This window comes from Anomalospiza imberbis, chromosome 3 (genome assembly GCF_031753505.1).
Source record: "Anomalospiza imberbis isolate Cuckoo-Finch-1a 21T00152 chromosome 3, ASM3175350v1, whole genome shotgun sequence".
Lineage (NCBI taxonomy): Eukaryota > Metazoa > Chordata > Aves > Passeriformes > Viduidae > Anomalospiza > Anomalospiza imberbis.
Genome location: NC_089683.1, coordinates 2,275,686 through 2,291,721, shown reverse-complemented (window position 1 = coordinate 2,291,721; position 16,036 = coordinate 2,275,686). Strand labels below are relative to the sequence as shown.

At 47.1% G+C, this 16,036-nt stretch overlaps 1 protein-coding gene across 1 annotated transcript in view; it reads left to right on the top strand.

Annotated features, from left to right (window-relative positions):
* The window catches only part of ELP3 (elongator acetyltransferase complex subunit 3), an 87,831-nt gene that overhangs the window by 45,226 nt on the left and 26,569 nt on the right, over positions 1 to 16,036 (top strand). Inside the window, exon 10 of the mRNA XM_068183135.1 lies at positions 11,434 to 11,627. Coding sequence (XP_068039236.1) covers positions 11,434 to 11,627 — 194 coding nt within the window. The remainder of the gene's footprint in view (positions 1 to 11,433; positions 11,628 to 16,036) is intronic.

Sequence of the window (16,036 nt, the reverse complement as noted above, 5' to 3'; positions counted from 1 at the left end):
CGCGGATCGCGACGAACACTCGGCTCCGACGCTGCCCCGGAGAGGGATGAGGCTGCTCTGGGGAGGATGAAATGCTTGGGAGGATCCATGAATCACATTTGGCAAGCAGAACTTTGGATTGGAGCAAAAAAAAAAAACAAAACAAAAACCAAAAAAAACCAAACCAAAATTTTGGGAGGCTGGAGAATTCCCAAAGTGTTAATTCCTCGCTCGGTGGAAATAGGAGAACCACAGATTTGGCTGCTCTGGGGTGAATATTCCTAATAATGCTTGAAAAAAAAGAATCTGTTATTTATTATACATATTTATACATGATAAATAACAGATTTACTAATCGGGAGAATACTGCTGTGTCTGCCTTTATTTTATTTTTATGGGATTTGCTTGAGCGTGGTTTCTTGGTGCTCTTCCTCCTGGCTCTGAGCTCACGTCAAACAGACCCCACAGAGCTGAAATAAATCTGGGAAAATGGAAAAACAGGGAGGAGAGGCAGAAAATTGGGAGTCTGAAGTGCCCCAGGTGCTGCTGTGGCTCTGGAATCTGGTGGGTGCTGCCCAGAGCCATCAGATGGAAAAAGTTCTTTTTTCCCCTTGAGGAAATCCCGTGTGTCCATCTAAAGTCTCACATAAATAAATCATATTTATAATATAAATAAATATTGAAATAAATAGTCAAATATAAAATAAAAATAAAATAAATAAAATTATGAGGGCAAAAACACAGGCAGGGCCATTTCATGGGGACAAGTATTTGGCTAAGGAGATTTTTTGATTCCCATCTGCCGAGCCGCTCCTGGTGTTCTTTAAATAAAACACAATCACTGAATGAGTTCAGCCTGAAAATTCCTTCTCTTAGTCATATGTCAAGATGGGATTTTTATTTATTTTTTTTCTGGAGGAATTGCAAAATAAGCAATTTCCCAGAAATGAGCTAATTTTAGTGCCAGGCCTGATGCATCTGGGATCTGAGTGATGCAGAGACCTCCTTGTGTTGAACCTGAGGGGGAAAAGGAGGGGGAAGTGATCTGAGGAGGAAAAATTGGGTGAAATAATCTGAGGGGAAAATGAGGGGGAAACGATCTGAGGAGGAAAAATTGGGTGAAATAATCTGAGGGGAAAATGAGGGGGAAACGATCTGAGGAGAAAAAATTGGGTGAAATAATCTGAGAGGAAAAGGAGGGGGAAACGATCTGAGGAGAAAAAATTGGGTGAAATCATCTGAGAGGAAAATGAGGGGGAAATGATCTGAGGGGTAAATGAGGAATAAATAATCTGAGGGAAAATGAAGCCGGAATAGTCTGAGGAGAAAATGAAGGGGGAAATTATTTGAGGGAAAATGAAGATTAAAGAATCTGCGGGGGACAAATTTGAGGGGAAAATGAAGGTGAAATAAATTGAGGAGAAAAATGAAGGTGAAATAAAATGAGGGGGAAGATGAGGATGAAATAATCTGAGGGGGAAGATGAGAGTGAAATTATTTGCTGACAAAAATGATGGTGGAATAATCTGAGGGGAAAATGAGGGTGAAATAATCTGAGGAAAAAGAGGATTAAATAATCTGAGGGGGGGAAAATTCTGAGCGGAAAATGAGGGTGAAATGATCTGAAGGGGAAATGAGGCTGGAATAATCTGAGAGGAAAATGAGGGTGAAATAATCTGAGAGAATAATTATGGTGAAAGGATCTGAGGGCAAACATGAGGATTAAATAATCGAAGGGAAAATGAGGGTGAAATAATCTGAGGGGGAAGATGAGAATGAAATTATCTGAGGGTGAAGTAATCTGAGAGGAAAATGAGGGTGAAGTGATCTGAGGGAATAATTATGGTGAAATGATTTGAGGGGAAAATGAGAGGGAAATGATCTGAGGGTGAAAGGATCTGAGGGGGAAAATGAGGGTGAAATAATCTGAGGGAATAATTATGGTGAGATGATCTGAGGGGAGCAATGGGAGTGGAATTATATGAGGGAAACTGAGGGTGAAATGATCTGAGGGTAAATAATCTGAGGGGAAAATGAGGGGAAAATAATGGGAGAGAGAAAATGAGGGTGAAATAATCTGCAGGGAAATGAGGATGTAATAAACTGAGGAGAAAAAATGGTGAAATAATCTGAGGGGAAAATGAGGGGAAAATAATGGGAGAGGGAAAATGAGGGTGAAATAATCTGCAGGGAAATGAGGATGTAATAAACTGAGGAGAAAAAATGGGGAAATAATCTGAGGGGAAAATGAGGGTTAAATAATCTGCAGGGAAATGAGGATGTAATAAACTGAGGAGAAAAAATGGTGAAATAATCTGAGGGGAAAATGAGGGTTAAATAATCTGCAGGGAAATGAGGATGTAATAATCTGAGGAGAAAAAATGGTGAAATAATCTGAGGGGAAAATGAGGGTAAAATAATCTGAGGGGGAAAGTGAGGCTGAAATTATCTGAGGGGAAAATGAAGGTGAAATAATCTGAGGGAATTATTATGGTGAAATGATCTGGGGGAAAAATGAGGATGAAATCATCTGAGGGGAAATGAGAGTGAAATGATCCGATGGGAAACTGAGGGTGAAGTAATCTGAAGGTGAAATAATCTGAGGGAATAATTATGGTGAAATGATCTGAGGGGTAACTGAGGGTGAAATTATCTGAGGGGGAAATAATCATAGGGAAAATGAGAGTGGAATGATCTGAGGGGAAAATGAGGATGCAGTAATATGAGGAGGAAAAGGGAGGTGAAATAATCTGAGTGTCCTTTCTTTTTACAAAGTGGGTGACGTTACCTCAGATCTTCAAACATTCCCAGCTGTAAATAAGGCCTCGCTTTTCCTGAGGGCTCTGGCTTTTCTCAAGGAGATGAAATCCATAATGAAACTAAAATATTGCACCTCTATCAGGAGCTTTTAATAACTGTAATAAAAGACAGTTAAAGTGCTGATCTGCATTGATTTTTGCTCCTCTGGGAAGACAGTTCCCTGTGTTTTTAAATATAGCTCTGAAGTGTTTAGTGGGGTAAACGATTTTCCTTTCAGTTCCTTCTAAACATCTCACTGAAAAGCTGTGATTTGCAGGTGGTTTTATGTCTGAAAATGTGGCTTTTTCCTTTTTTTTTTTTTTTTTTTTGGTGGGCGCATCCATCAGAGCTTGTTTAATGCTCGGTCCTGCAGTTCCTCAGGTTTCTCCTGGAATCTCAGGAAATATTCCTGCTCAAAAGCTGCCTCAATTCAGAGACAGTTATGGTTCTGTGAGCTATGACCAAAGCTGGGGTAATTTTTATGTTAATGAGGGTGGTGGTAGTAAGGAACAAGCTATTTCTGGAAACTCTTTTCACATCTAATTGCTCTCATATTTCTGTGGGTAAATCACCCACAGAACGCCCCAGTCTGTGCCCACTTCTGCAGAATTGTGGGCTCAGAAACGTCTGGGGTCGATTTTAAATCAGGAAAGGCCAAGGTTGGGTGTTTGGTAGCAGAAAGATCTCTTTATGTTGCACAGAAGCAGAAGAATTTGGGATGTTGTGGGGAGAACAGGCTGGGAGAGCTGGGAATGTTCGCCTGGAGAAGGGGAGGATCCAGGGAATCCTTGGAGCTGCTTCCAGAGCCTCCTCAGGGGGCTCCAGGAGAGCTGGAATTTGAGAAAGGGCTGGAGGAGCCAGGGAGTGCCTTCGAAGGGGAAATTTGGGTGGGATATTGAGGAGGAATTCTTCCCTGGGAGGGATTGGGTAGGAACTCCCAGAGAAGCTGTGGCTGCCCCTGGATCCCTGGGAGTGTCCAAGGCCAGGCTGGAGCTGCCTGGGCGAGCTGTTGGGGTTGGAGTGGGATCATCTTGAAAATCCCTTCCCGCCCAAACCATTCCACCATTCCACGGTATGAAAAACTCCATGGCTTCGTGGGAAAATCTGCCTTTATTCTGCTCTCGGATTGCTGCCTTTGTCCCTAAAAATCAGGATTTTTTTTCCCCCTCATGAACCATCAGAGTTAGGATAATGCCAATCACTGCCTGCCAGCAGCCTCCCATTCACAAAAAGCTCCTGCTCAGTGAAAAGGAGCAGTTCAGACCCTTTTTCCACCTGAACCAGGGATGATTTCTGCACTTTGCAGCCCCCAGGCCCCGTGGGTTGCTCAGGCTCATTCAGCCACTCTCTGTTCTGGAGCTTTTTACACCAGAAAAAGGCAGATTTTTTTTTTTTTTTACCATTCACAAATTGTTTTCCGAGGTTTTTTGTTTTGGTTTTTTTTTGGTTTTTTTTTTTTCCACTGAGGCCCCTTGCTGCTGAAGTCAATAATGAACATATGGCTGGGAACAGGCAGCCAAAAATAAAGGAATAAAGGGCTGGAGAGTGCAAATTTCCCAGGCATTTAGGCAAAGACAGCATCACTCAGTAAAATACCTATTTTAGTGCAGATCGCCATCAGCTACCGTGTGGAGAAACCACGAGGGCCAAATTAGGTTTTTGCGGCCTTAATTGTTGGTTTTGTGTGGGTTTGTGTTTTTATTTTTTAATTCAAGAAGCAGCCTGGTTTTGCTGTGAGCATTTGAGGGGACTGAATGAGATGGGGGTTGTTTTTATCAAAACCAGGATGGAGTTGTTGTGGTGGTTTTGGTTTTTTTGTGGTTTTTTTTTTGTGAGAGGAGACTTTTGAGGGATCCAGGCTGCAGAAATGGCATGCTTGAGACAATGAGAAATGCTTTTATTTCCCACGCTGAGCCCGAGGGGAGCGCTGACCCTCCCGGAAAGGGGAAAAAACCAGGAGTCGTGCGCTCAGGAAAAGCAAAGGTGGAACTTCAGAGCAGATTGATGGAGGAATTCTCCCGGGTTTTTCCGGGATGGATGGAGGCTGGCTCGGAGCACCTGCACCGCCGGACAGATGGGGCTGCTCGCGGCGCCGAGCGCAATCTGGACAGGTCTGTCTGGGGCTCCAAGGTCAGCCTGCTCCTGCTCCAGGACTTTTCCAAGTTCTCCGTGTCTCTCCTGATTATTTTCTCTCCAGCTCTCCTGGGTTGTGTCTCAGCAGGGCCAGGATCTCCTGGTTTTGGAGAGGAGAACTCCCCAGCAGTGTTGGATCCCGATATTCCAGGGGGGAACCAACCATGGCAGGGCTGGGGTGGGAGGCAGGAGCGTCTCTCCTGGCAGTTTCCTGGTCTGTGGGGAGATTCCTGGGTTTAGTGTGGAAAATGTTCCTGCTGGAGCTGGAGCTGGTGAGGATTCACCTTGGAGCTTGGAAAAGCTCCCTTTGACCTGTGGGTTTGAGGGTTTTGGGGCTGCTGGGGAAGGGAGGAGATGGAGAAGCTTCTTGCAGCTCCCAGGTCCTTCACGCAGCAGGGAATCCGCATTTCTTACCTGAAATATTTCAAAATACGCGAAATTCCAGAACAATCTGAGGTGTTTCAGGTGTTGGTGACCCTCAGAGAACTGAGCCTCTTCTGTCACTTTTGCCTTGGCTTGGTGGTGTCCGTAACGGGAAATTTGGCAGCTTGACCGTGCCAGGGACTGAAAGGGTTTTGTTGTGTGGCTGTGGATGGCCAGGAAAGCTGCAGGAATTCCCTGGAATATTGTCCTCCCTCCCTTGGTCACGGAATAGGTCAGAGGAGATGGAAATTTTTGGATCTTTAGGAGTTTCTCCCCTCGGTCCCATCCGTGGGAGGTTTTGCCGTGAGTGCAGACATTGAGAGGAAGTGATTTGGGATTGTTCAGGTTGGAAAAACCCCTGGAGATCCTCGAATCCAACCATTCCCAGCACTGCCAAGGCCACCACGGATCCATGGACTGAAATCCCTCCAGGGATGGGGACTCCACCATGCATCCACATCCCCCCAAATCCACATGGATTGAAATCCTGGATCCATGTCCCCCCAAATCCACGTGGATTGAAATCCCGGATCCATGTCCCTCCAAATCCACATGGATTTTGAATCCCTCCAGGGATGGGGACTCCACCACGGATCCACATCCCCCCAAATCTCCATGGATTGAAATCCCTCCAGGGATGGGGACTCCACACACATTCATTCAAATCCATGTCAGTTTTCAATCTTCCAGGGTTGGGGACTCCACCACAGATCCACATCCCCCCGAATCCCCATGGATTTAAATCCTGGATCCATGGGCCCCCAAATCCACATGGATTGAAATCCCTCCAGGGATGGGGACTCCACCACAGATCCACATCCCCCCAAAACCACATGGATTGAAATCCCTCCAGGGAAGGGGACTCACTACTACCCAGGGCTGGAAAACCCTTTCGGAGCAGGAATTATTCCCAGTATCCCAACCTGAACCTTCCCATGTGAAGCTCGAGGCTTTTTCCCCTCTTGTGTCGCACTCCTGGAGGGAATCTTAGCAGAAACATTGGAATGGACAAGGAAGCGTTGCTGTTTGAGGATGGAAATAGAGATAAAATGTTACAAAACCAACTTCCCACCTTCACATAAACCCGCCAGATAAATCCCCTGCGTTCTGTTCTGAGAACACCGAGTCCGAGGTCGCATCCGTGAGAGATCCTGGAGCCGGGTGACTTTAAAATGGCCATTTCCAGCCTGGCAGGTGCCGAGCGCTGCCCCAGGCCGTGGGTGTTCCCAGGCTGCTCCAAAGGCACGGCAAAGGCACCCTGGAATCCGCGTTTCTCGGTCACTGGGCCATTGTCTGCGCCGCTGAATGCAGATCCTATCGTTGGGGTTTTAATTAGCCCGGCATTGACGGGGAAATGCAAATCGGGCAGGGAAAATGGAGCCGCGTTTTGGAGGCACGAGCTGCTGTTAATGCACGTAATTAAAGCACTAAGTGATTGTTCCTTCCCCGCGGAGCTGGAAGTGTCACTCAAGGCAGGAGCTTTCAAGTGCTATAAATAATCCCGCTGATGGAGATAAGGGATGGAGCATGGAGAGCTCAGATAATGCTCGTCTTATTCACAATTTGAATTTAATCATCTCTTTTCAGGCGGGGGCTGCAGCGGAGGAGCCGATTCAAGGATCAGGTTGAGGGGCACAGTCCATCTCCGATGGCGATGGCCGTGCTGGTCATTCAAAAATAAGTTTTTGGTGACCTTTACTGTGAACAAATCCCGGCGTTTTCGTAAATTGCTTTCAAAAATTGCTGCTTTTATCCCCTAACCGGTATCTCCTCCAGCAGTTGGGCACCTGGAGAGCGAGGAGATTAAAGGTGGCGAATGAATCTTGGGGCTGTGAAATGTTCAAGCGGAATCCCATGAAACCACCTTGGTTTTCTCCTTTTGGAGAGCTGCAGCTTTTTGGTTGTTTGTTGTTTTTTTTTTTTTTTTTTTTTTTTTTTGAGGCAGGTTTCTCATTCATTGCGTGCCCGAGCATGGTCAGGAAAATCCGATTAAAACCTCCAGGTGGAATCTTTGAATATGGGCTGATGCTGAATTTGGGGATGGGGCCGTGGGGGTCCCAAATCCTCAGACCTTTCCCATGGGTCACTCAGGGGTTTTCTGATTTAAATGGTTTTTGCAGGAGCACAGGAATGGGAAAATGCTGAAATTCAGGGCGTCACCTCCTGATTCCATCTGCTGTTACCTCCTTGGAATGAGAGGATCTTTCCCAAATCAAACTGCTCCACGATTGTGCGGTTGTATTCTGCTCTAACAGAGCTTGATTTTTGGTTTCCTGTAATCCCAGTTTTCCTGGACAACAATTGCAATGTCACTGAAAGCTTCTGGTGGCAGTTGGAAAAAAATAATTCCACGGTTATTATTACTGTGAAAAAAATCCTCAGGTTTTCTCTAATATCCCATAAATTGAGGAATGTTACAGGGAAATTATATTTTAAGGTGTGGGGGAGTCCGTATGAACCCCCAGGGCTGAGTTGCGGCTGATCTGAGCTGACCTTTTTTTACTTTAATTAAATCTAAATTTAAATTTAAATTTTTACTTTAATGAAATTGCTGCAAGGCCACACCCCCAAATTTACATTTTCCTTCAGCATCCATCTTAATTATCCAAAACCTGTTAAATGCCTCGAGAAAACTTCAAGGAGGATTGATTTAGCAGCTTTGAAGTCGGTGGTGCTTCCATTTGGAATATTCTCCCTCCTCTGGGATTCAGAAATTTGGGATCTGCCCTCCCCGGGTCATCTTTAACCTCTCCCTCTGGAGCAGATGTGGATTAGCCCTGACTCAGCCTGGAGCTGATGGAAAACCTCCAGAGCTGCCATGGATGGTGGCCTCTGGAACAAATATTTTCGGAATTCAATTTGTCTTGGCAGGAAACGGCTCGGGAGGGTTTTTATCAGCCCGAGACACCTTTTAAGGTGTCTAATTAAAATAAAAAACAAACACAAGAAAAGGCTACAATTCCTCCTACAGCTTGGCACGTGTTGGGCATTTTCTGCTTCCTTTGTTTCCGGAGAAACTTAATCAAAAGCTGTTTGTGAATGGGGAAGGGTTAAGCCTTTAAATATTGGGATTTACAGGGACTGTTGGGAAAAGGGGCTGGGGAAGAACGGCGACGCGGCTCCCTTATCTCGTTTGAAATTAATTACTTGGGGAATCAGCTCAGGAGGGTTTTGAGGCATTAATAGGGAAATCTGTGGGTTTTTAAAGGCCACTGGGGAGCAGAATTATCAGCTGGGTTCGTGCTCGGACGTCAGCGGTGCAGAGGAGCGAAGGGACAGAATTCGCAGAAACGGGAATGTTGGTGAATCATTCCTGCTTTGGGATGACAGGGAATATTAACCCAGGCCCTGCCTGGAGTGGCTCATTGACCCCATCCTCACCTGAACTCCTCCATCCTCCCCTGCCTCGGTGCCAGGACGCTCAGCCCGCTCACATCCCCTCGTTCCTTCTCCGCATTTTCCATCGACCGCCCACAGAAGGTGGAATTCTGCCTGTTTGGGGCTGGCTGAGGACAGCCAGCATCGTTTTCCTGGCGCTCTGGGAGTTGGGTTTTCCTCTCTTGGCATCCAGAGCTTGCTCAGAAGGAATTGAATTGATCCATAAATCCAGCAGAAGCCTTGGAGCTGCCCCTGGATCCCTGGAAGTGTCCAAGGCCAGGCTGGACGGGGCTCGGAGCAGCCTGGGATGGTGGGAGGTGTTGGGGTTGGAATGGGATGAGCTTTGAGATCCCTTCTCACCCCAGCCACTCCGATCCCACTGATTGTCCTTGCTCCAGATGTCCCAGGCTGTGTCTGAGTGACTCCAGAGGCGGAGCTGCCTGGAAAACCGGTTCCATTTTCCACCTCTGTTTCCCTGGAGCTGTGCAGGAGCCTGGATGCTCCAGGCTGGATCCAGCCCTGGTTTGGGCAGGGAATCAGCCGGGAAAAACCTGGATTATTGCAATCCCCAACCTTCCTCCCATCCTGGTACTGGATCTAGTGTGCCTTGGAGCTGAGCTGATCCATTTTGGGGGTTTTATCCTGGAGAGGTTTGGGTTTGGGAAGCACGGGGAGCCACAGAGCTGCTGGGAGAGATGGGAATGTTCAGCTGGAGAAAGGAAGGATCCAGGGAGATCTTGGAGCCCCCTCCCGAGGCTAAAGGGGCTCCAGGAGAGCTGGAGAGGGACTTGGGACAAGGGAGGGAGGGACAGGACACAGGGAATGGCTTCCCACTAGGAAAGGGGAGCTTGGGGTGGGATCTGGCCAAGGAATTCCTGGCTGGGAGGGGCTGGGCTGGAATTCCCAGAGAATCTTTGGATCCCTGGGAGTGTCCCAGGAAAGACAGGAGCAGCCTGGGATCGGGGAAGATGTCAGGGTTGGAATGGGATGGGATTGAAAGTCCATGGATCCCATCCCAAACCATTCTGGAATTCTGGGATCTAGGACACTCAGAATCCATCCTGAGGGATTTTGATGGAATTTGTGGATGGAAAAGGGAAGGGAGACCCTTCCTGGAGTTCCAAATTCCCAGTGAAGCCTCTTGATCCCGAAATTCCTTCCCGGAGAAGAGTTGGGATGGGGATGGATCCAATGCCGAGCTGAGAGAGCTGGGAATGGAGGAAATTCCCTGGAAAGGGGAGGAATTCGGGAAGGAATTCCCGGCTGGGCTGAAATTCCCAGAGAATCCCTGGGAGTGTCCAAGGAAAGGTTGGAGCACACTGGGATAGTGGGAGGTGTTGGGGCTGGAATGGGATGGGATTTGAGGTCCCTTCCCACCCAAAGCGTTCCATAATTCCATGATTCCATGGCAACGTGTGACAATTTGTCCCTGCACAGCCTTGGGGCAGCAGCTGCTGGGGCCACAGCAGCCATTGACTACCTAATCCAACTGGGAATTCCTATTCCTGAGGGAATACCCCGCTGGAGAGGGATCAAGTGAGCAACCAGGAATAAATCCGGGCTATAACCAAGGATCAGATCTGGTGTAGCGAGGCCGTGTCTTCGCCTAAATCCATTCAATCCTGGGTGCCCTGCCTGGCCCCTGATTTCACTTTTCCTTTAAATCCATTCAATCCTTGCTTGGCCCTGGGTGCCCTGCCTGGCTCCTGATTTCACTTTTCCTTTAAATCCATTCAATCCTTGCTTGGCCCTGGGTGCCCTGCCTGGCTCCTGATTTCACTTTTCCTTTAAATCCGTTCAATCCTTGCTTGGCCCTGGGTGCCCTGCCTGGCCCCTGATTTCACTTTTCCTTTAAATCCGTTCAATCCTTGCTTGGCCCTGGGTGCCCTGCCTGGCTCCTGGTTTCACTTTTCCTTTAAATCCGTTCAATCCTTGCTTGGCCCTGGGTGCCCTGTCTGGCTCCTGATTTCACTTTTCCTTTAAATCCGTTCAATCCTTGCTTGGTTCTGGGTGCCCTGCCTGGCTCCTGATTTCATTTTTCCTTTAAATCCGTTCAATCCTTGCTTGGCCCTGGGTGCCCTGTCTGGCTCCTGATTTCACTTTTCCTTTGTCGGAATGATTTAATTTGAATCGTCAATCCCGAAATTTAATCTGGAAAAACCCGACCTGGTTGCTCCATGTGGGATTCAGGCAGGGAAATCCGAGCTGCGCTTCATCCTGCCGTTCACTGGGCTCGCTCAGAGTGGAGAAAAACACAGGAAATCAGAACAAATCTGGTTTTCTCCATTGCTATTCCAATGCTGTGTCCCAGACACGTTGATTAATCTTGGGACGCGGCGTGCCGAGATGGAAGATCAGCACGCTCATCCCTATTGTTCTAATTCCGGAGTCTGGGACAATAAATGGTGCAATATCCATGGAATTCATGCTGTAAAATACAAGGAAAGCACAGATTTGACTCGTTCTGGTGTTGTGTGGCCTCCTCTTCAAATCTAGAACAGACTTTTCATTTCCTAAACTGCCGCAAACCCATAAATACTCGCAGCTCGCCCTAAGCCAGGAATTCTCCGTAATTCCCATATTTACAGCGGCAGAACCCCTCTGGAAACGAGTTCAGCCAAAGCTCCCAATCCCAGCAAACGTTTGCTTTGCCCTTTTTTTTTTTGACCTTTTTTTGGCTCTTTTTGACTTGAATCTTTTTTGTTTGTTCGTTTTTTCCAGGAGTTTTTTGAGAACCCCGCGTTCCGCCCCGACGGGATGAAGCTCTACCCCACGCTGGTGATCCGCGGCACCGGGCTCTACGAGCTCTGGAAAACCGGGAGATACCGGAGTTACCCCCCCAGCACCCTGGTGGACCTGGTGGCCAGGATCCTGGCCCTGGTGCCGCCCTGGACGCGCGTGTACCGCGTCCAGAGGTAATTCCCGCCTGGAATTATCTCCTCGCTGCTCTTGGGGCGATTCCGGCGTCAATTCTTTAATTACAGCTCGGCCTGACTTGGCCTTCGTTATCTCCCAGCCTTAATCAGTAATTAAGGAAAGCTCTTAGAGCTGCTCCCTCTCTGTGTGGGCGGGAAAGGCCAAGTGGGATGGGGAGGTGGGAAATGGGGAAACGCACGGAAAATTCCGGAGGCACCGCTTCCGCCCCCGGCCGAGGACAGCTCCCAGGGCTGGGAGGATCCTTAGGGATAATGGGTGGATCCCGTGGTGCGTAATTAATGGGATGGATCCCGTGATGGATAGTTAATTGGGTGGATCCCATGATGGATAATGGGATGGATCCCATGATGGATAGTTAATTAGGTGGATCCTGTGGTGGATATGGGATGGATTCCTTGATGCATAGTTGGGTGGGTCCTATGATGGATAATGGGATGGATCCCATGATGGATAATGGGATGGATCCCACGATGGATAGTTAATTAGGTGGATCCCATGATGGATAGTTAATTGCATGGATCCCATGATGTATAATGGGATGGATCCCATGATGGATAGTTAATTAGGTGGATCCTGCGGTGGATAATGGGATGGATTCCTTGATGCATAGTTGGGTGGATCCTATGATGGATAATGGGATGGGTCCCATGATGGATAATTGGGTGGATCCCATGATGAATCATTAATTGGGTGGATCCCGTGATGGATAGTTAATTGGATAGATCCCATGATGGATAATTAATTGGGTGGATCCTGTATTGGATAATGGGATGGATCCCATGATGGATAATGGGATGGATTCCATGATGGATAATTAATTGGGTGGATCCCATGATGGATAATGGGGTGGATCCCATGAGGATAATGGGTGGATCCCATTATAGATAATTAGTTGGATGGATCCCATGATGTATAATTGGATGGATCCCATGGTGGATCCTGTGATGGATAATTGGGTGGATCCCATGGTGGATAATGGGATGGATGTCGTGATAGTTGTGGGGTGGATCCCATGATGATGGATAATTAATTGGATTAGTCCCGTCATGGATAATGGGTGGATCCCATGATGCATGATCAATTGGATGGATCCATGATGGATAATTGGATGGATCCCAGGATGGATAATTAATTGGATGGATCCCATGATGGATAATTGGATGGATCCCATGATAGATAGTGGGCGGATCCCATGATGGATAATTAATTGGATGGATGCTCTGATGGATAACTAATAGAATGGATCCCATGATGGATAATTGGGTGGATCCCATGATGGATAATTGGGTGGATCCCATGATGGATCATTAATTGGGTGGATCCCGTGGTGGATAGTTAATTGGATAGATTCAGTTATGGATAATGGGATGGATCCCATGATGGATAATTGTTGGAATGGATCCCATGATGGATAATTAATTGGGTGGATCCTCTGATGGATAATGGATTGCGTGGATTCCATGGTGTATCCTGTGATGGATAATTAATTGAGTGGATCCCGTGATGGATAATGGGTGGATCCCATGATGGATAATTAATTGGATGGATCCCATGATGGATAATGCATTGGGTGGATCCCGTGATGGATAATTAATTGGACGGATCCCATGATGGATAATTATTGGACGGATCCCGTGATGGATAATTAATGGGATGGATCCCGTGATGGATAATTAATTGGGTGGATCCTGTGATGGATAATTAATTGGGTGGATCCCGTGATGGATAATTAATTGGGTGGATTCCATGATGGATAATTAATTGGATGGATCCCATGATGCATAATGCATTGGGTGGATCCCGTGATGGATAATTAATTGGACTGATCCCATGATGGATAATTATTGGACGGATCCCGTGATGGATAATTAATGGGATGGATCCCGTGATGGATAATTAATTGGGTGGATCCTGTGATGGATAATTAATTGGACGGATCCCATGATGGATAATTATTGGACGGATCCCGTGATGGATAATTAATGGGATGGATCCCGTGATGGATAATTAATTGGGTGGATCCTGTGATGGGTAATTATTAATTGGGTGGATTCTGTGATGGATAATGCATGGATCCCATGATCCTCTCCCAGGAATCCTCCTGCAGGATTCCTTACCTGCCTGGACTCTTTTCCTTGATTTTTCCCTGGAATTGTGGCAGGGTGGGGATGAGCAGAGGGAATTCGCAGAGGAGGAAGTGGCTGAAGGCGAGAAACTCCGGGAAGCTTCGGGAAAGAAAATCAGGATTTGGGGATAAAAGTGGAGTTTCTGAGCTATTTAAAAATTATTTTTGCTCAAATTAATTTTTTTAAAAATTAAAGTGAAAGGGCTGGGAAGCATCACTGGGAAAGAGGAGGCACCAGCAGGAAGCGGGAATGGGAGATGGGATGAGAGGGAGCTCAGGGAAGTTTGAAATCTGGAATGACAGGGAATTCCGGGAAGTTTGAAATCCGGAATGAGGGGGAATTCCAGGAAATTTGACATCTGGAAGGAGAGAGAATCCAGGGAATTTTGACATCTGGAAGGAGAGGGAATCCAGGGGAATTTGACATCTGGAATGAGAGGGAATTCAGGGAAGTTTGGCATCTGGAATGAGAGGGAATCCAGGGAATTTGGACATCTGGAATAAGAGAGAATCCAGGGAATTTTGACATCTGGAAGGAGAGGGAATCCAGGGAAGTTTGACATCTGGAAGGAGAGGGAATCCAGGGAAGTTTGGCATCTGGAATGAGAGATGGGATGAGAGGGAATTCAGGGAATTTTGACATCTGGAAGGAGAGGGAATCCAGGGACGTTTGGCATCAACTTCACAGGGATTTTTCTGTAAATCAGGAGATGTGAAAAAGTCCCAAGTGTCTTGGTCTGGAACATGAATGCATCCCGGAAAAGCATTTTATTCAGGATAACTCCTTTTAGAGCTGGAAGCGTTGGTGATGCAGCCTGGTAAATCCCGGAATAATCCCTGTTTTCAGGAAAATAACTTGGAATTACCTGCGGGGCAGCATCAGTCTCTTTCTTGGAGGGACAAATGTGGGCATAAGCGTGGATCTGGGAGGGAAGGAAAATCCCAGGATCGTGGGATCATGGAATGCTTCGGGCTGGAAAGGACCTTAAAGCTCATTTAATTCCACCCCTGAACCTTTTAAGGAACGGGAGCATTGCTTGGAAAATCAGAAAATTGATCAGAAACCAAGAAAACGAGGAGCAGCCTTGCATGGGATGGGGCAGGAAATTTGGGAATTTTTGGTCAGGACTGGGATTCCAGAGCAGCTTTCCCACTGTCCTCGCCATGTCCCATTTTTTTCACGGCACCGTCAGGATCTAAGTCCAGCAGGATTTTAGATTTTTTTCTTCAGGGTGGCAGGAATTCCCAGCCCAGCAGGTCTTTCCCAAAGGAGTTCAGGCCTGGAAAAGGCTTTGCTGGTGCTGATTTGCCTCCATCCAGTTGTGACATTCCCGTTTTCCTGCTGCCTGGAACTTTTTCATGGAAATCTCGGATTTTTACCCCTCCAGTGCAAAGTCCTGGAATTCTTACTCAGCTCTAAATCGCTTTTGGTGGCGTTGTGGGAGTTAGGAGCAGAACAAAGGACAAAACCAAGATGATTCCCAAATCATGGAATCCCAGCTATCCCAATATTCCATCCTAAATCATCCATGGGCTGCTCCCAGCATGGATTTGGGAGTGGCTTTGAATTGAGAGCAGGTTTAGATCAAAACCTGGCATTAAATATTGGGAAGGAATTCCTCCCTGGGGGGTTGGGGAGGGGCTGGGCTGGAATTCCCGGGGAAACTGAGGCTGCTCCGTCACTGGAAGTATCCAGGGAAAGCTTGGATGGTGTTTGGAGCACCCTGGGATGGGATTTAAGGTCCCTTCCCACCCAAACCATTCCAGGATTCCATGATCCCATGCTCTGAGAGCCGCTCTTGGTGATCCTTGTTCCCTGGCGCCGGATTTTGAGGAAAATCCAGGAGCTCCCCGTGTTTGTGTCCATCCCAAGCCCGGAATAATCAGGTTTTTATTGAGTGGGGGAGGCCCCACTGATAAAACACCACCACCTGAAAATCTCCCTGCTCCAGGAAATCCGGCGGAATGGCGTGGGAAAGGTGGCATCACCGTCCCTGGAGTTGTTTAAAATCCTGTGGATGCCCGTGTTGATGATCTTAAAGGTCTTTTCCAACCTTAAAAATTCCACAATTCCGTGAAATTGTTTTTTTGTTTTTTTTTTTTTTTAATAATGAGCTGCTGCTAACGAGTGCTTGGAGGAGAAGGCATCTCTCAGGTGGATCCTGAATCCCACATTTATCCCGAATATTTGGGATCCTCATCATCCCCACGGCGCTGTGGAGGTGGAAACTGACGGGAGGGGCATTGCCCACCTCCAGGGGT